The sequence below is a fragment of the Coenobita brevimanus genome, chromosome 60 (genome assembly GCF_032717465.1).
Source record: "Coenobita brevimanus isolate Jiangsu-jjx chromosome 60, ASM3271746v2, whole genome shotgun sequence".
NCBI lineage: Eukaryota > Metazoa > Arthropoda > Malacostraca > Decapoda > Coenobitidae > Coenobita > Coenobita brevimanus.
The window spans coordinates 31,443,627-31,462,811 of NC_137013.1; the positions used below are offsets into that span (position 1 = coordinate 31,443,627).

Here is a 19,185-nt window from a genome sequence, read left to right on the forward strand (position 1 = left end):
TTTACGGTAAACACGAAAATGACAATTCAACAGTACCAGACTAAAAGCATGAGTTCCATTCCTGATATAATAATAACTCTTGTCACCAGTCACTTTTACTGATTTTATGTCACAATACTTAAATGTACTCCATTATCAACAGAAAACTTTACTTTCATGAAACACTTACAAACAAGCATAAACCGCAAGAAACACTGTCCTCAGGTGTATGGTAAACAGGGATGACACTTCACAGAGATCTTTATTATAAAGCCAAGGTATCAGCTGTTTTATATTATTTTTTCGTTGACCCTAGGAACATGAAAACTCGGTATATTTAGTAATATCTTTATAATGCACATATATCCATTGCAGTTTACATAATTATTACTGCTGAAATGTTGACAATCACATTCATCATCCCTTTTTATAAGCCGAGGTGTGACATCAAGTTTAGAAATATACTAAAGAGATGGTTAAAGAAAATAGAAGAACAGATATACAGTACGATAGTAGACCATCATCAAGCATTTGGTATAAGGCTAGAAGTGGGACCTTACTGTAATGCTGTGTTTTAAAATAGTGTGTAGCTGGGTTCTCTTTCTAGACCGGAGCTTAGACAAATAGGAGAGAGGCATGACACAAAAACTCAAGGCAACAACCTTACATGTGTATTACTGAGATCTACAGTGGAACGGGTAGATGTCACGAATACAGATACACTGGACGCGCAGGATAGTACTCAGGTCAAGGTCGGGTAAGGTACTTAGGGCAGAGGTTTATATACTATTATTGCAGTAAGTCCAAGTTGTACGTTTGGAGAGTGGGTGGTACTATTTCACTGTCGGTAATTATTACTTTAACACTGGGGTCTGTGTAGGATTTTAGTATGATGCAGCATTACTAGATGGTAGCGTATTCACTGTAATAGACCCGTATTTCACTGCTTGGCCGTGTTCACGGTTTCACTGTTACTTTTATTCATTCCACCACTTTTATATTGTCACTGGTGTCTCTCCTGACTTCCTTTATATGGTTAATTCACTGCTCTGCCTTCACGTCACTAAGTCACGGACTCTGTGCTTTCACTGTCACTCTTTTCGGTCTGGGCGTCGTGGCGGTCAGGTACAAGGGCAGCGGTGATCCAGCCTCCCTACTGACGGGGCTGGGTTCCGCCGGGGGCCTCTTTGTTCAGGGGCCACGGCATCACGCGTAGGGGCGTCCTCTCTCGTCCGGGGCTGCAGGTGGCGAAGGGTCCCGCGCTCTCGGGGCTTGGGGCGGGAGTACGGCCCTCGGGGCTGGGGCTGAATAACTGCCTGAACTTCTCGCTCAGGCCCCTGAGGGAGGACGATGATCTCCGGCGTCTGGGTGTAGGGAGGTCCCGCCCGGGGGTCCTGGGGGCGGTCTGGAGGTCCCGAGGACTGCGGTCCCCAGTGTTCGGAGACGCCGTCAGGAGGGGACTGCAGCGTCGGCCTATGTCAGGGTCCGTCAGGCGAGTCATTTCCAGATCCAGCTGCGGGGAGAAGAGCCCGCACAGGGCCTCTCCAGTACTCCTCCAGGCTGGGGGCTCCCTCTAGGTCATAGGTTGATGAACAGGAGTCAGCACCTGACGAAGGAACGGCTACTGGCTGTCTACTGCCGTATGACCCGGCTACTGGCCATGGCCTTCTGGGGGCACGGCTGCAGGCCATCGCTAAGGCCTGGCTACTGGCCATGGCCCAGGGGAAGGAGCGGCTACAGGCCGACTCAGGGGCACCTTCAGAGCGGCTACAGGCTGTCTCCTGATGAAGGTGAGAGCAGCTACAGGCCATCTGATTCCCTCTCGAGCAGCTACAGGCCGTCTCCTGATTCCCTCTCGAGCAGCTACAGGCCATCTCCTGATTCCCTCTCGAGCAGCTACAGGCCGTCTCATACAGGAGGGTTGAACGGTTACAGGCCGTCTCTCGAGGGGCAGCTTCAGAGTGGCTACAGGCTGTCTCCTGTTTGCCTCCGGAGTGGCTGCAGGCTGTCTCCTGTAGGAGGGTCGAGCAGCTACAGGCCGTCTCGTTAGAGGCACCTTCAGGATGGCTACAGGCCGTCTTCTGACGAAGGCGGGAGCGGCTACAGGTTGTCTCCTGTTTTCCTCCGGAGCGGCTGCAGGCCGTCTCATGTAGGAGGGTTGAGCGGCTACCAACCATCTCAGGGATGCTGAGTGGAGCTGGAGTTACAGCTCCACCCCTAAGTTGGTTGGGGACGGCTGGCCTGGAAGGTAGTCTTGTATTCCTGTTATGGTGGTGGCGGGCAAGCTCCGGGTCATAAGGGCGTGCAGCCCTGGTGGAATTATGTTGTTGTCGCCCTGAGTCCCTGCGAGCTGTCGGTGCTCCTCGGTGGGCTCCTTCTGGGGGTGCTAGGACACCCTCTGTGGCACTATACTGCATTTTACTTTCCATTAAATGACATGAAAAGACATGCTGATGGAGACGCAGTCAGCAAGTTATGTGGACATCAGTATGAAGACTTGAAACATTTTGTTACGATGTCCAAAAATTATTAATGAACGGATGAAAGCAGTAGAACTACAGCAACCATATCATGAAGAGGAGATAGAGGTAATTGGCCAGTATTTATTTCAGAAAGAAATTATGGAAGAGAATTCCTCCATATGGAAAAAAAAAGAGAAAAAATAATTAAAGAAACGAATTGGAAAAAAAATGAATATGGTTAACAGGAAAGCAGTAAAGACAATAACAACGTCTGTGGCGTCCTCTCCTTCGGGAATTCAACAGCAGGTGGTCTCGTCTGGGTGCCGGCTGCGCTGCTCGTACTCCCGGGTCACTTTGACGCCTTACCAGACCCCTCTCCAGACAGGATAGATCCTCCTGGGAGCTGCCTCTGTGGGAAGAACAGGAGTGGTGTCCTGCTCAGCCGCAGGAGGGGTAGGCCAAGCAAGGGATGTCCTCTGGAGGGGAAGTCATAGGGGGCCAGAGACAGGTGGTGTCTGGTCTCTCCCTGGTGCAAATAATGGCCGTTGCCGAGGTCCCAAGGGTAACAGGGGTAGGGCAGCTACTGGCCGTCCCTCTCCTGTCAGTGTGGCTAATGGCCGTCACTGGGGCCCAACTTCCTGACAGGACTAAGGGTAACGTGCAGCTAATGGCCGTCACCTGTCCACAGGTGCGGCTGATGACCGTCACCGAGGTCCTGCGAGGGGAGCTGCGGCTTGTGGCTGGCGCCTGTCCTCCGGCGCAGCTAGTGGCCATTGGCAGGGCCTCTTCCTCCGTATGGACTGTGGGCTGAGTGTGGCTGGTGGGTGTCACCTGCTCATGGGTGCAGCTAATGGCCACCACCGAGGTCCTGGGAGGGGAGGGAACTGCAGGCAAAGTGCAGCTAGTGGCCGTTACCTGCCTGCTGGTGCGGCTTGTGGCTGTCACCGAGGTCCAGCTCCCAGAGACAGCTGCAGGAGAGCGAGCAGTGGCCGTCTCTCCTCTAGTGCAGCTAGTGGCCGTCACTGGTTTCTGCAGAGGGGGGGATGCAGTTAGTGAGCGGCTAGAGGCCGTCTCGAGCCTAGTGTGGCTAGTGGCTGTCACTCGGGTGCTGTTGGGTACAGCAGGAAAGGAAGGTTGTTGGTTCACAGAAAGCATTGATGACTGATGAGAAATAGGAGGGTGAGCATGGAAGTTAAGAAGTCACTGAATGATAGTATTGTGATCCCTACCCTGACTTATGGAAGCGAGGCATGGACCTTGCTAGAGGGGAACCAGTCAAGAGTGAGAGCAGTGGAAATGAGTTACTTGAGAGGAGCATGTGGAGTGACATGGAGGGACAGGTTGACAAATGAATAAGTGAAGGAACGTTGTGGGGTGGATGTGGATGTGGTTGAGAAAATTAGGAGAAATACTGTTATGCTGAGTGTTTTTAGGCCGACTCCTCGTACTAAAAACACTAGCGACTGAGTGGGGTCCTCTTTCCGGACCGGAAGTAAAGCACTAACAAAGGAAGAGGACATAAAAACTAGGCAGTCCACCTTTAACACATCTATTACCTTCATTCTAACACCGTGACAATATTACATAGAATGGTATTATGGACAGGGGATACAGATATACAAAGTTACGTTAAGATAGCACGGGATATTCAACAGACACTATAATTACACTTTACAATGGGTTAGGGTTCTATAAGTGGATATGACTGTCTTTCATCAAAGCCCAAAAGGTCTTAGTTCACTGGTACAAGAGGAATATATAGGTTTAATGGTCCAGGGGAGGAATATTACTATAAAAGAACAGGGGGAGCAGATCACTACAATTGACTTGTTGGGCTCAGCGCAGTGACACTCGCCCGCGCGTACACTGGCAAGGGGGAACTCCTCTATTCGGGGCTGGGGGAACAACACTAGATTCACGGGTCCAGAATTATAGTCTTTAATAAAGGGAAAGTAGTCACGGGCACTTATAGATGGGATCCCTCTTATTCGCACTGTCACTGTATCACTGTCCCTGTTTCACTTTCTCGGACATAGGAGGGGGTGTCACTAATCTTGCCCGTTTTTCTGGGGCGATATCACTCTGTCACTTTAAGGGGACCTCCGGGGGCTCTACCCGTGGCGGGAATCACCGTACCCGCTGGGGGGGAGACTCGACCTGGGTCCGATCCTCTGAGGCGTTGCAGGGAGACCCTCTTGCCTGGGGTCTCGACCTGATGTAGACCCTCCTCTCTGGTCTCGACGTTGCGGTGCAGGGAGACCCTCTTGCCTGGGGTCTCGACCTGATGTAGACCCTCCTCTCAGGGTCTCGTCGTTGTGGTGCAGGGAGGCCCGTCTATGTGGGGCCTCGACCTGGTGTGGTGGCCTTCAGGACTGGAGCCAAACAGGTGGAGAAGTCGTGTCTGGCGTCGGAGGCTCTGGGGCAGGAGGAGGACAGCGTTGGTGGGCTGCTGGGCTCACCTGGAGGTCCGGGGACTGTGGAGGTCTGTCAGGGGACGCGCCGTCAGGTGTGGGCTGCGGCCTCATCTCCTGCTGGTGCCTGGGGGAGACAAGAATCTCCCGGGAGTGGGAGGTAGGTCCCGGCTGGGACTTGGTCTTTGCTCGGGGGACACCTTGGGGGCAACTCTCCCGGGTGGTGTCCAGTTACTCCTGCAGGAGTTGGCTGAAGATAGAGGACACACGGAGGCCGTGTTCTCTCTCTTACACAGGGAGGGTAGCACAGAGGCGACTCTCTCTCTTGTCTCCGACACAGCCATGGCGCCAGGTCGATCGGCCCTGGGACCCACTTTTGGCTTTATACAAGGGGCTCTTACCCTTGGGGTGGCAAGGGGTGTTGGTCCCTTATAGCTCACTATTGGGCCTCCTGCCCTGTTCGTGATAGAGGGTATTTCTCCCTCACAGTTCACTAAAGGACCTCCTGTCCTGGTAGTGGCAGAGGGTATTTCTCCCTCGTGGCTCACTGTGGCAGAGGGTACTGGCCCCTCGTGGCTCACCAGAGTAGTGGCAGAGGGTGGTGTTCCCTCGTGGCTCACTGTGGCAGAGCGTACTAGCCCCTCGTGGCTCACTGTGGCAGAGCGTACTAGCCCCTCGTGGCTCACCAGAGTTGTGGCAGAGGGTGGTGTTCCCTCGTGGCTCACTGTGGCAGAGCGTACATAGCCCCTCGTGGCTCACCAGAGTTGTGGCAGAGGGTGGTGTTCCCTCGTGGCTCACTATGGCAGAGGTGCGAACACCTCGTGGCTCACCAAGGGACCTCCTGCCCTTCTGGGGTGAAGCTGTGGTCGTCACCACAATACTACTAGGGACTGATTTTATATCAGTCCCACCCCACTGCTGTCGATGGTTTTTTGTTTTTTTTTTTTTTTTTTTTTTTTTTTCGGCCTATCAACCATTGGGGACGAAGCCCCTGGACTGTCGATGGTCAACCCGCCGTTGAAGTTGTTGCGGATCTAGGCTCACCTGGCGTTGGGGCAGTTGCGGGGAGAAGGGACACAGGTCAGTGGTGGTTGGGTGACCCTTTTGCCCTGGGTCATTAACCTCCCCGTTATCTCTTCCTCGGGTGGTGGGGTGGTGGTGGCCCGGTGGTGGGGTGGGGGGTGGCGGGGTGGATAGTCCGGCGGCGGGCATTTTAAATACACTGAGGTAGTTTGGACATGTGGAGAGGATGGAGAATAAAGGACTGACTAAGAGGGTGTATGTAGGTGAAGTGGAGGGAGGGAGAGGGAGGGGAACACCGAGGATGAGGTGGAGGGATGGAGTTGAGAGTATAATTATGAGAGACGGGGGAGTGAGTTGAGGGGAGGGTAGTCAAATGGTGGGTGACAGAGTCACAGAGCGACTTGGAGGCGTTTTGTCTGTGGCCACCTTTTGCGGGATTAGGGAGTCGGGCTATAGATAGATAGAATAATGCTAGTTAGGGACGAGCGAGGCTGGTCATCGTTGCCATGTCGGGAATGATTAGCCTGGTCCCAGTTCTCCTATTTGTAAGGGACAAAATGGTATTAATGATTTCATTTCATTCAAGGCAACTTATATACCCAACTTCCATTACCCGTGTTTTCGCCCGATTTGCCAATATAAACACGCATTTATACAGTCTCTAGTATATCCTGGCATAAATATCGAGGCCTTTCTGTCACTGTGATCTGTAGTGAAGCACAATTCCTTGTAAGCCGAGTCCATGCACGAGTGACGTTAGTCACGTTACTGACAGTAGCACCGTAAGTCTAGACATTATATGATGGTAGGGTTATCGATCTTTCATCGTACCGTTGCGAGTTTCATTGTAACCGAAATGGTGGCTTGGGTAATCCTATATTGAATGTATTCGTTTTGGAGATGTGATGCTCTTTTGTTTTTATTTGTGGTATAGGGAGTCCAGTACGAATATCGGATAAGGTAAACAGGAGTTATCATGAATACCCCGCATCTATATATTCTTAGTAAACATTGAGCAGGTCACAACAAGGTGGGAAGGGTGCCCATATTTACCTCATATGCTCCCACGCAGTGTTGCCGCAGTAATAACAAGGGCGTCATGGCTGAGGCGGCAGGAAGGGAGGAGGTTGCCGCGACGACGTTGAAGGATAAATCGGAGGATAGCGAGGGTAAGTAATTTTGATGTAAAATGAATGACCTGCGCTAGAGTGAAAGGGGTTAATATTAAGCAAAGCCACTACGCGATGTCAGCCATGAAGCTATGCATATCTAATGCATTTTTGTCATTTACTTGAGTTTGATAGTCTTCAATCTGATAGCATTTATTCTCGTTTTGATACCCTTTATCGCTGGGGTGGTGGTGGTGGTGGCAGGAATAAGAATGATTTGCAATAGCTACGAATCTATATATACGTGGAGCGAATGGAGCGAATATCATTATAAACAGTAGAAACGTACCTCACAGTTTCATCGTTGGAATAAGGACAATTCTTTACCAAATGGGCTCAGTGATTCCACCTATATTCAAGCAGTCACAATCTCAAGGTAGCTAAGTAACTGTTGTACATATGCAGCATAGGTAGTTGACTGATGAATTATGACTGCAAAAAGTGATTGAAAAATATAAATATTTTTTAGTATTTAAGGAAGCACCTAGGTCTCCTGTGGCAGTGTTTACCGACGATCTCTCTGGTAGTTTTGTTTACCAGCCATCGCTCTGACTGGACGCATCACTGTATCCCTTGTTATAGCTATGGGAAACTTAATGATTTACCTTAACCAAAACTAATCCAGCCTAACTTTACTTGCATATGATAAGCAGCTTTCATCATTCATCATCATCATCTGGACCTCCTTTCCTACCCTAGGGCAGGGTGAGGAGTAGCAATGTCCAGACAGCCCAAATTTGCCCAATCCAATGGGCCATGCTTCCGTTCAGTCATCATTCAAGCCCCCGGCATCCTGGGCCTATCGGATACGCCAAGAACGTTCACCACATTCCATAGCTTCGCATAAACATATCCAATAGAGTCAGTCTGGATGCTGTCACGTTAAAAAGGGGTGCCAAATCCCTGATCATGCACTTCTCCTCAATAAATTCATCCAACCAGCTCGATCTCTTGTCAGTTCCGTAGCCTCACCAACTTCTAACTCTCCCTTCCTCACATACCAGTACTCATCCACCATATCTCTCCACCTTCTCATTGGCCTACCTCGCCTTCTCCCTCCTTCAAATTCACTCAGATAAACCTTTTTCACCACTATTGTTATCCATTCTCTCCACATGACCATATCATTTCAGTACACTCTCTTCAGTTTTGGTGGCCACAGACTTCCTCACTCCACATCTTTCACGATCCACTCTGTTTTCCACATACATTCCTCAGCAGTACTGTACTTGCGCATCGTAAATCCTCATTTATAGGTTTCAGAGGTACCGTAAGTTTATAATAATGCCCAGTAGCTCTGGTAATCCAGGAATAATAAGTAACCTGTTAAAGGCCATGCCCGTTTGGTAAAGAATGAATGGAAAAAGTTTTCAGGCATTTATGACAGGATGTTTTAGACATTAACTTACCCAGATCCCATTCAACCATACCTAGACTCATGTAGCTACATGACAGAAGCCTAACAAGGACCTTGCCCTCTCAGACCCCCCTATAAAGCACTTCAGAGTCCTTGAAATCCAGTTGTGGCTTCTAAATAATCGTTTTCGTTTTTAAAGGCTCCAACATGCTTGCATGTGTCGGCCTTGGTCACCTAATGGCGGCTCTCCACGCTGCACGATCCATTGCAGCCTCCCTGTTCAGTCCCTTAACCCTGAGGTCACACTTAATGACCTCATCCTATGTCTTTCTCGGTCTACCCCTCGTAACCCCACCCCCAATATTAACACTTCCCACCCTCCTAACCCAATTATCATCCCCCATCCTCTCCACATGTCCAAACCACCTCAATCTACCTCTCCTCATTACAACACCAATACACTCCAGTCCCATCCTACCTCTTAACTCTTCCATCGTAAACCCAGCCCCTCCAGGCCTTGGACGCAGGGACACACTGCACATCCATCTAATCATTGTCATTTCTGTACGTCTTAGCCAGCGAATATCTTCCTCCTTCACTGCCCAGGTCTCACTACCATACAGCATTACACTCCTAACACATGCTGCATACAAAGACCCCTTAGCACGTAGGGAGAGTCCTCTCATTGTCAGGAGAGGCAAGAGCTCCCTGAACTTCTTCCAACCACTTCTCACCCTAGCCCCACCTCCAGCACACAACATGTCTCCCAAATAACAAAACTCTTCCACACACTCAAGAGATTCACCAGCAAGTTCAATCCTTTCACGTCTAACAATCTCCACCTGCTCACCCCGACACACCGTACACATAAAATCAGCATTAACTCACAGTCTACCTCTGATACCACTACATCTCTTATGCACCCATTTATCACAAACACCACACAAGATGGAATTACTTCCCACGTCCTTGTGGCAAACTGCACATGGCCACTCTCCCTCGTCTTTGACAGTACCGCCACCAACCCTAGATATTTGTTTTATCTGCATTTACCCTTAAGCCCTTGTGCCCCATACCATCTCTCCACTTCCTAAACCTTTCCTCCACCTCCCTTTAGTTCTCTGCAGTCAACACCAAATCATCAGCATACAACAACTCCCACGGGAGTCCGTTTCTAAAGTCACGTGAAAGGGCTTCAAGTACCATGATAAACAACATGGGACTCAAGACTGACCCCTGATGAACACCAACATTCACGGAAAACTCATCACTCAAATCTCCATTCACTCTTACCTGGGTGTGAGCACCCACATACATAGCCATAACCACCCTAACCAGCCACTCCTCCAAGCCAAGCTTTCTCATTGTCCACTTCACCACCTCTCTAGGGACTCTGTCAAAGGCCTTTTCCAAATCAACAAAAAGAAAATACAGATCCCTTCTCCTACCAATATATTTTTCCTGAAGCTGTCGAACAATGAATATAGCATCGGTGGTCCCCCTACCTGGCATAAACCCAAACTGCATCTCATCAATATTCACTCTTTCTCTAATCATACCTCCTAAAACTCTCCATTACTTTCATTACCTGATCTAAAAGCATTATATCTCTATAATTTCCTCTTTCCAGGGCATCACCCTTCCCTTTATACACATTTACAATTACACTCTTTAGCCAATCATCTGGGACAACACACTCATAAATAATCCTGTTTATCAGGTCAGTAACTAACCTTACCCCTATATCGCCTGAGGCCTTCAACATTTCGGCAGTCAACCCAGACACACCTGTTGCCTTTCCCACCTTCATCCCGCCTATTGCCTCACTCACAGTAGCAGCATCAATCAAAGGCCAAGGGCCAGACACTGGATCTGCTGGCTCCAAACCTTCCCTGTCCCAGTCAGACTCCTCATTCAACAACCGGTTATAATGCTTTCTCCATGCATCTTTAATATCCTCCCTGTTCACCACTTCCCTTCCTTCATCGTTCTTCACACACTGCTCACCTATAATATCCCGATTATCCCTCTTCACCTGACCGGATTTCAAGGATTTTGATGTGCAGTGTATTTATAGTGCAATACTGTATTTGGAAACACTTTTCTTCAATACGGTAGCACTTCTGTTGCAAATGAATAAGAAAGGATCTATCACTCTATCTATTGTTAGACGCCTTAATCCCGTAAGGGGTGGTCACAAACAAATTGCCTCCATGTTGCCCTGTCCCCCACTATTTCACAGCCCTGCTCCCAGCTCACACTCCCCTCTCTCATATACCTCTCCACTCCATCCCTCCATCTCATCCTTGGCCTCCCCCTCCCTCTTCCCCCCCCCTCCACCTCACTCACATTAGGGCTCTTGTTTGGCAAGTCGTAGCTCGCAAATGCGAGTATTTATTCCTTTTGGTGAACAAATTTTACATGCATGTCGTCTTTTGGCGAGGAGAAAATACATCCACTTCAAAACCCAGTAAACTACAAAATAAGTAAATCTCACTTAAATGAACAGAAAAGCACGTTGTGATCGATTATTAAGTCTTTCCTTGTTGCCACTGTGAATGTTTATAAATAGACCGACGAATGTTGCTGAGCGTACCCGAACGAAAGCCTGAACATTCCAGAGATGGTCTATATATCTATCTATTGCCAGATGCCATAATCCCTTAAGGGGTGGCCATTTGACTCTGAGTTATTTGTTTTACAGGGAGGGGCACTAACCCTCCACCAACCCACTTGTTGACACGTAGGGAGCACGTATGGTTTGGTTATATGGTTACCAGCCAGCGTTGTAAATGGTTTCTTGGCTTACAGGAAACCATTTGGCTTGTCACTCAATGTAAAGCCACCTATAAAGGAAAGAAAAGCATAAGAAGTGATAGGAAGGATGGGAGAAATAGGAAGAGAGGAGGGCAGGCACAGAAAAAGAATGATAAAGGCTAAGGAAGAAGAAGGCAGCACTACATCAAGTGAGTGGATGATGGTTGCCACGACCTACCACTAATGGTATATTTACAAATATTGCAGCTCATAGTCAGTTTGGCTACTAAAAATTTATTTGGCTCGTAAATCTGAAACCTTAGGAGCCAAGTGGCTCACAACCATCAGCTGTTAGCAAGAGCCCTGCACATACACTCAACTTGTCAGTCTCTCGCTCTCCATCCCCTCCATTTGGCAAAACTACCTCAATATATTTCTCCTAACGCTTTATATCACATCCACACCACAATGCTCCTTCATTTGTCAGACTGTCTTTCTGTGTGACTCCACATTCTCCTGTCAAATATGGTAACTCATTTCCACTGCTATCACTCTTGACTTGTGTCCCTCCAGCAAGGTCCAAGCTTCACTTCCATATGTTAGAGTTGGTATCACAGTATTGTCTTGCAGTGACTTTTTTACTTCCATGCTCACTTCCTTGTTTCTTATCACTGCTTTCAAGGAACCAGCAACCTTTCTTCCTTGTTGTACCCTTTCAAGCACTCCACCCTCTAAACTTCCATCCTTAATCATCGCACTACCGAAGTACAGGTACTGTACTTAAATGCACTCACATTTTCCATTCCTCCTCATCCAGCCTCAGTGTATACTCAGTGACTTCATTTCTCTCGAAGACCATAACTTTACTCTTCCCTACATTCATCTTTAAATTCCATTTCTTGCACCCTCTCCCAAACACATTCACCAAGTCTGGCAGCTCCCCTTCGTCTTCACTTGACAATGCAGTATCATCTGCAAACAACAGTACAGGGAGTTCCCAAACACTGCCCTCTCTCATTAGGGCCACTCCAACATCACTGCCTTACCTTGTACTGTATCTCTTTTCTAACTCCATCCAAATACAGATTGAACAGTCATGGAGACATGATAAAACCCAGTTTCAGTCCAACCTTCAGATAGATAAATTCATTCAGTTCACCGTCCACACACACTGCAGCCTTAGCACCCTCATACATACTCTTCACTGCATTCAGCAACTTCCTATTTACTCCATATATTCTTAACCCCTTCACTGCGGCTAAGGTGGTGAAAGTGAGGCCCCTGTTATGGCAATCTGCCCAAATGTTTCCCATTTTCTATTCAGGAAATTTTTATATTAATACACAAGATATAAGAAAAACTATCCAAGCTCAAGAAAGTTAAACCCTTCTTTGTACCTATGAACACTTCAGTGAATGTCTAGATGCTCCTATGTTGCCGTAGAGATAGTGGAAGTAACAATTTTTGGTGTTTTGTGCATTGCTGTAGCTGTCTGTTGTCCTCAATGACCCTCACAATCACCCACCACTCTTCATTTCACCATCACGCACCACTATACTGGTTACTTAGGTTTGCACTGTGGTGTATGTGTCACTTACCACTTCAGTATCTTTATTTGACAGACTTTATAAAATAAAATATAGATAGTGTTGTATTGAACAGTGAAGAACTAGCCAGTAATAGAAAATAATGCTAAGCTCATTGAAATACTGTACCGTATACTGTATTTATATACCAGCAGCTTTTTTTTTTTTTTTTAATGTGTTCGACCCTGGGCATAGGCTTCACAGCTAGCTCCCAAGGCCTAGTAGTCCTCCTATGTACCATACACCTCTACATGTCACCACTTCAGTGCTAACACCCACTGTCCATATTGAATACATGCTAGAGAGGACTGGTGTGTTGGTATTAGCGGGGGTATTTGTATGACGTGTCGACGGGTCTTCTGGTAGCTCAATAAAGTCTGATTTCATGAAATTCCAATCCTTAAACTGTTCCCTGCCCCAGCGGGGATTTGAACCTGGGTCTGGTAGGACTGCAAGCCACCTCTCTGCTGATTGAGACACGGCCTTCCCATAAACCGGACACTTTCATTTTCCAAAAATTGTATTCACTGACACTTACAGTCAGTTTCTTTAACTTATTTAAATTTTATAAGCAACTTTTCTAGAAGTTAACAAGCGTGTGAGTCATGGTAGCAGTTCCCCAGACATAAACCAACCTGACACTCTGGGCACCATGTTGTTGCTTTCCTTTGTGCTTGTTCACACCTGCTAGTGTTCCTGCAGGCATAGCAGGAAGCTAAAATGATGGACTAGCAACCCCAAGCATAAGTGGATGAATATACAAAGTTCTTGGGGCAGATTATAGGGTGAAATTTTGAAACAGAATATTGGATTTTAAAAGGAATGCCTCAGTCCGTTGTTTCAGAAGGAATGTAGCAGTTAGCCCCAACACGCTGGGGTTTTCCGATGTTGCACGCTTCTCCCTGTGGGAGATATCCGTAAGGAGACCAGACTTACTGGAACTAAAAACAAGATGTTGTCATGTGTACACACGCACACACACACACACACACACACACACACACACACACACACACACACACACACACACACACACACACACACACACACACACACACACACACACACACACACACACACACACACCGCTCGCTGGTGCAGTGGTAACGTTCCTGCTTGCCAACTGGTGGACAGGAGTTTGCGCCTCGCTCAGGTTGCGAAAAGTTTCACTGACGAAGTGGGTGGTTACTGTCCCTCTTGAGCAAGGGGACGGGTGTGTGCGTGTGTGAAGGTCACAGCCTTGCCCTTAGATCGGACTATATGAGCTCTCAGCTCCCTTCCGGGAGGGTAAAAGCTGACAATCACGACCATCAAGTGATCCTGACCGACCCGGTGAAAAAAAAATTACACACACACACACACATACATGTGTTTATATATACAGCGCTCACCTCGCCCTGAGGCTGCTATCAAACACTAATGTCTCACACGAATTCTGAACATACCATACGGTACGTTTACCTGTTAGTATTACACTACCTGTATATTAACAATTTGGTATTTCATTTGGTTTCGATTATGCTTACTTTTACTACATCATACTGTAATTTCATAAATGAAGCTCATGCCATATCTAATGTAACAGTAAGTTTCTAAATGCAAGACATTTAAGATAATTTACTTAAAAAGTGGGACCTTTAAATCACAATAAAAAAAAGTGGGACAAACTTCAAAAAGGCAGGAGTGTCCTGCCTAAAAGCACGACTCTGGTCACCTTAGATATCTGTGACAGAAAAAAACACCTTTTCTTCAAACCCTAATATCTGCCAAACTCTAACAGCTAGAGAAAAAATTAAATACAGTATACATAAGACTCACCAACTCTTCCTTTTTCAAATGAAAATATCCTCACATCTCCAGGTGGTTCCTTCGATGAGTAAGGATAAGTTAAAGTTCAAAGGGTGGCAGGAAGACACTTGCGGCTATACACATCATCCAGTGTTGCTCCGCGCCCAAAATCGTGATGGCTATACACGTCAGCCGGCAGTTAGAGGTTAAGGGGTTAATACATTCCACATTCCTTGTCTATCCACCCTGTCATATGTTTTCTCCAAATCCATGAAGGCCACATACAACTTCTTTCCCTTCTGTAGAAACTTTTCCACTAAAGACCTAAGAATGAATATCTGCACTACATAACCTTTTCTGTTCCTAAAACCTCCCTGTTTTTCTCCAACTAATTCCTCTGTTATTTCCCAAATTCTGTCAGTAAGTATCCTACCATATACTTTTCCTGTTACACTAAGAAAACAAATGCCCGTATGATTACCACACATTTCTGTTTCCCCTTTTCCTTTGTGTGGGGGAATCATTATACCTGACTTCCAATCCTCCGGAACACCACCTCTCTCCCAGGCCAATCTGCACATCTTCCACATCCATTTTACTACTTCCCCTCCCCCCTCATGCATCAGCATTTCACCACACACTCCGTCAGCTCCTGGTGCACTCCTCATTTTGACTTTCTTCATTGCTTCCACAACCACCATCCTGCTGATTTCTTCCTCTCTTCTCACATCCCTCCTCCCAGCCATTCCCCAGCTACTTATACTCACATTACTTTCATTCTCTGTGTTCAGCAATTCCTTAAAGTGTTCTCTCCATCTGCTCACTTTTTCTCCCTTCTCCACTAGTAATCTGTCATTTTTATCTTTCCCCTACTAACTTCTTTATCACTCTGTCTAACTCCTCTTTCCAGAATATTTTCTTACATTCCCTCTACTTTACACTCAGATTCCTTCCAAATTCCTCATCCACTTTCTTCTTACTCTCTCTTATTAATCTTTTCACCCCTGTACGTACAACTCTTTCTTCCGTCTTTCAACTTCCTCCACGCCCGTTTCTCATCCACTCACTACGTTATATGCTTTCTTCTTTTGTTCCACAGCCTGTCTCACCTCTTCATTTCACAGTGCTGTTCATTGCACTCCCGTTTGTCTTCTCTTCACCCCACACCACCTCACTTGCTGCACAGATTTCTTCTGTAAATATATTGCACACACCTTCCACATCCCCCATCTTTTCCAAATCATATTTACCCAGTCACTCCTCCATTTCTGTCTTATGTTCTGCCTTTTTTCCATCCTCTTGCAGCCTTTTTACCCTCCTTGTATGAACTACTTCCTCCTGTCCTTCCCTTCTTCTGTTTCTCCATTTCATTTGAACCTTGAATTTCACCATCACCAAGTGGTGGTCAAAAAGTCCACTCCCCCATCCTCTATATGCTCTTCCATCCATTACACACCTTCTCATCCTGTCATCCACACATACATAATCAATCATTGCCTTCTGTTCATTCAGTTCCCCATCCACCCTTCTCATCACTCATCATGTATACCTGTGGATCATTTTGTGTCTAAAGAGGGGATTGGCTGTAACCAACCCCCTCCTGGCACAAATGTCCACTACAGTACTGCAATTCACATCTGTTTCTGCAGGCACACGCCACTCACCAACTACTCCATCTGCCTTCACATTCCCCACTTTTCTCTTCATATCCTCAATCAAAAACACTCGTTCGTTTCAAACTTTTCCATGCACGCATCCACATTTGTCTAGCTTTTCTTTCATTCTGCTTGCACAATCTTGCGTTGGCACATATACACACACAATCGCTGACATTTGTAGTCTGACTTTCACTCTTACCAACACATTCCTTGAACTGACTGATCCATACTCTCTTATATTCTCCTTCCATCTCTTGCACACAACTGCACACTCCTTCTTTTGCCCTCTCATTCTCACCCACTCCTGTGCATATACCCCATCCATACTCCCGTTCTCTCACACTCTTACCTCTCTATTTAGTCTCGGTTATTCTGAGTTATCATTTAACCCTTTTGCGCGCCGATAAGTTAATAAGTTTTGTGGGACATGACGCGCCTGCTTTTCTCCCCTTCCCACCCGCAAACCGCGCTCTTCAAATATGTGTATTCTCAGCTTATTTTCACCACCCAAACATATTTATTTTGCCACAAAATCCACTTATCCCTATTCGTCGATGTTTGTTCTAAAAAAAAAACACACACACACACACAAAAAAAAAAAACACACACACTATACATACGTTAGGGCCGTGTGAATACACATTCAAGAGCATACATTTCACTTCCCAACATCATAAGTCGAATGTTTACTACTCAATCTCTACATGTTATGCCATCATTGGAAAGAGAATTTTATTAGATTTCAAATGCCGTAGGTCTGAGTTTGATACGAGGTATGGTGTTTGAGTGATAAGTGAAAAAGTAAAACCCATTTCTGACAGACAACAGATTTTTTTATTCGGGGAGCTCTAGTGAAAAACTTTTCATGTCAATGTCATGTTGTAATTTTATCATCCTATGCAGAATTTCATTGGCTTTCATTTGAGCCCACAACGGTGATCCTAGGCCTCATAGTTTTTGAGAAAAATGCAAAAAACTATGGTGCACCCATGCCGTGTCGTGACTATAGGGCAGTTTCCTGCCTTCCTCTATGCTACTGCACGTATTTCACCAATTCTTTGTACAGTAGATATGCACACTATACAGTATTCACATGATTCACTGTCACTGTTATTATAGCTGAATACTCACATTTGCTGCAGAGTAGAGGCAGTGTAGTTGATTAGAAACAGTAGCATAATCTTCGTTGGGCCAACGGTTGATAACGACCAGGATTGCTTCTATCTATTGCCAGATGCCTCTGTCCCGTTTGGGGTGGCCACAAACAAACCGCCTCCACCTCATCCTGTCCCCCGCCATTTCACTGCCCTGCTCCCAACTCACACCCCCCTCTCTCATATACCTCTCCTCCCCATCCCTCCATCTCATCCTCAGCCTTGCCTTCCCTTTTCCCCCCTCCACCTCACTCACATACACTCTCTTCGTCAGTCTTTCACCCTCCATCCTCTCCACATGGCCAAACCACCTCAGTGTGTTCCTCATAACACTTCCTATCACATCCACATCCACACCACAACGCTCCTTTATATCCTCATTCGTCAGCCTGTCTCTCCATGTGACTCCACAGGCTCCTCTTAAATAACTCATTTCCACTGCTCTCACTCTTGACTTGTGTCCTTTTAACAACGTCCAAGCTTCACTTCCATACGTTAGAGTTGGTTTCACAATACTGTCATGTAGTAACTTTTTCACTTCAGTGCTCACTTCCCTGTTTCTTATCACTGCTTTCAAAGAACCAGCAACCTTTCTTCCCTGCTGTACCCTTTCAAGCACTTCATCCTCCAAACCTCCATCCTTACTCATCACACTACCAAAGGAACTAAACGTACTCACATTTTCCAATTCCTCACCATCCAACCTCGCTGTACATTCACTGACTTCACCTCTGTCAAAGACCATCACTTTACTCTTCCCTACATTCACCTTTAGATTCCGTTTCTTACACACTCTCCCAAACTCATCCACCAAGCTTTGCAGCTCCCCTTTGTCTTCACTCAACAATGCAGTATCATCTCCAAACAACAGTACAGGGAGTTTCCAAACACTATCCTCTCTCACCAGAGCCACTCCAACATCCACTACCCTACCTTGTACCTCTTTTATTACCCCATCCATGAACAGATTGAACAACCATGGAGACATGACACATCCCTGTTTCAACCCAACCTCCAAAGAGAAAAATTCACTTAGTTCACCATCCACAGGCACTGCAGCCTTAGCACCATCATACATACTCTTCACAGCATTCAGCAACTTTCCATCTACTCCATATATTCTTAATACTTTCCACAATCCTTGTCTATCCACCCTGTCATATGCTTTCTCCAAATCCATGAAAGCCACATACATCTTCTTTCCCTTCTCTAGAAACTTTTCCACTAAAGATCTGAGAATGAATATCTGATCTACACAACCTCTTCCCTTCCTAAAGCCTCCCTGTTCTTCTCCAACTAATTCCTCTGTTCTTTCTCTAACTCTGTCAATAAGTATCCTACCATACACTTTTCCTATTATACTGAGAAGACAAATGCCCCTATGATTATCACACACTTCTTTTTCCCCTTTTCCTTTGGACAAGGGAATAACTATACCTGACTTCCAATCCTCCAGGACTCTACCTTCCTCCCAGGCCAATCTGCACATCTTCCACATCCATTCTACTACTATCTCTCCCCCATGCTTCAGCATTTCACCACACACTCCATCAATTCCTGGGACTTTCACCAATTTAACTTTCTTCAATGCTTTCACCACACACTCCATCAATTCCTGGGACTTTCACCAATTTAACTTTCTTCATTGCTTCCACAGCTTCTATCCTACTGATTGCTTCACAAACACCAAATATCGTGTTGCAAACACCAAAACTAATCACAACAGTGCCCAAACACCATACACAAGCACTACTGGTATAGTGAAATGTGTTGCACGTCCGGGACGGGAGTAAGAGTGGAAATTTAAAGGGACAGAGCCGTGCAGTACCTTCACTCACAGC

At 46.6% G+C, this 19,185-nt stretch overlaps 2 protein-coding genes across 5 annotated transcripts in view; one reads left to right on the top strand and one right to left on the bottom strand.

Moving 5' to 3' along the window:
- EMC8-9 (ER membrane protein complex subunit 8/9) overlaps window positions 1–215 on the bottom strand; it is a 67,020-nt gene extending 66,805 nt beyond the window's left edge. Inside the window, exon 1 of the mRNA XM_080274857.1 lies at window positions 170–215. The gene's annotated coding sequence lies outside the window, so the exon portion shown is untranslated. The remainder of the gene's footprint in view (window positions 1–169) is intronic.
- A 6,641-nt stretch (window positions 216–6,856) lies between these two features.
- Window positions 6,857–19,185, top strand: part of LOC145403021 (E3 ubiquitin-protein ligase rnf146-like) — a 98,034-nt gene continuing 85,705 nt past the window's right edge. For 2 of the 4 annotated variants that reach the window (XM_080274849.1, XM_080274853.1), the window contains exon 1: window positions 6,857–7,044. In XM_080274849.1, the coding sequence (XP_080130975.1) occupies window positions 6,975–7,044 (70 nt within the window). In that variant the 5' untranslated portion in view covers window positions 6,857–6,974. Of the gene's footprint in view, window positions 7,045–7,313; window positions 7,421–19,185 lie in introns of those variants that run through there. The other 2 variants (XM_080274852.1, XM_080274850.1) reach the window with 2 other exon arrangements.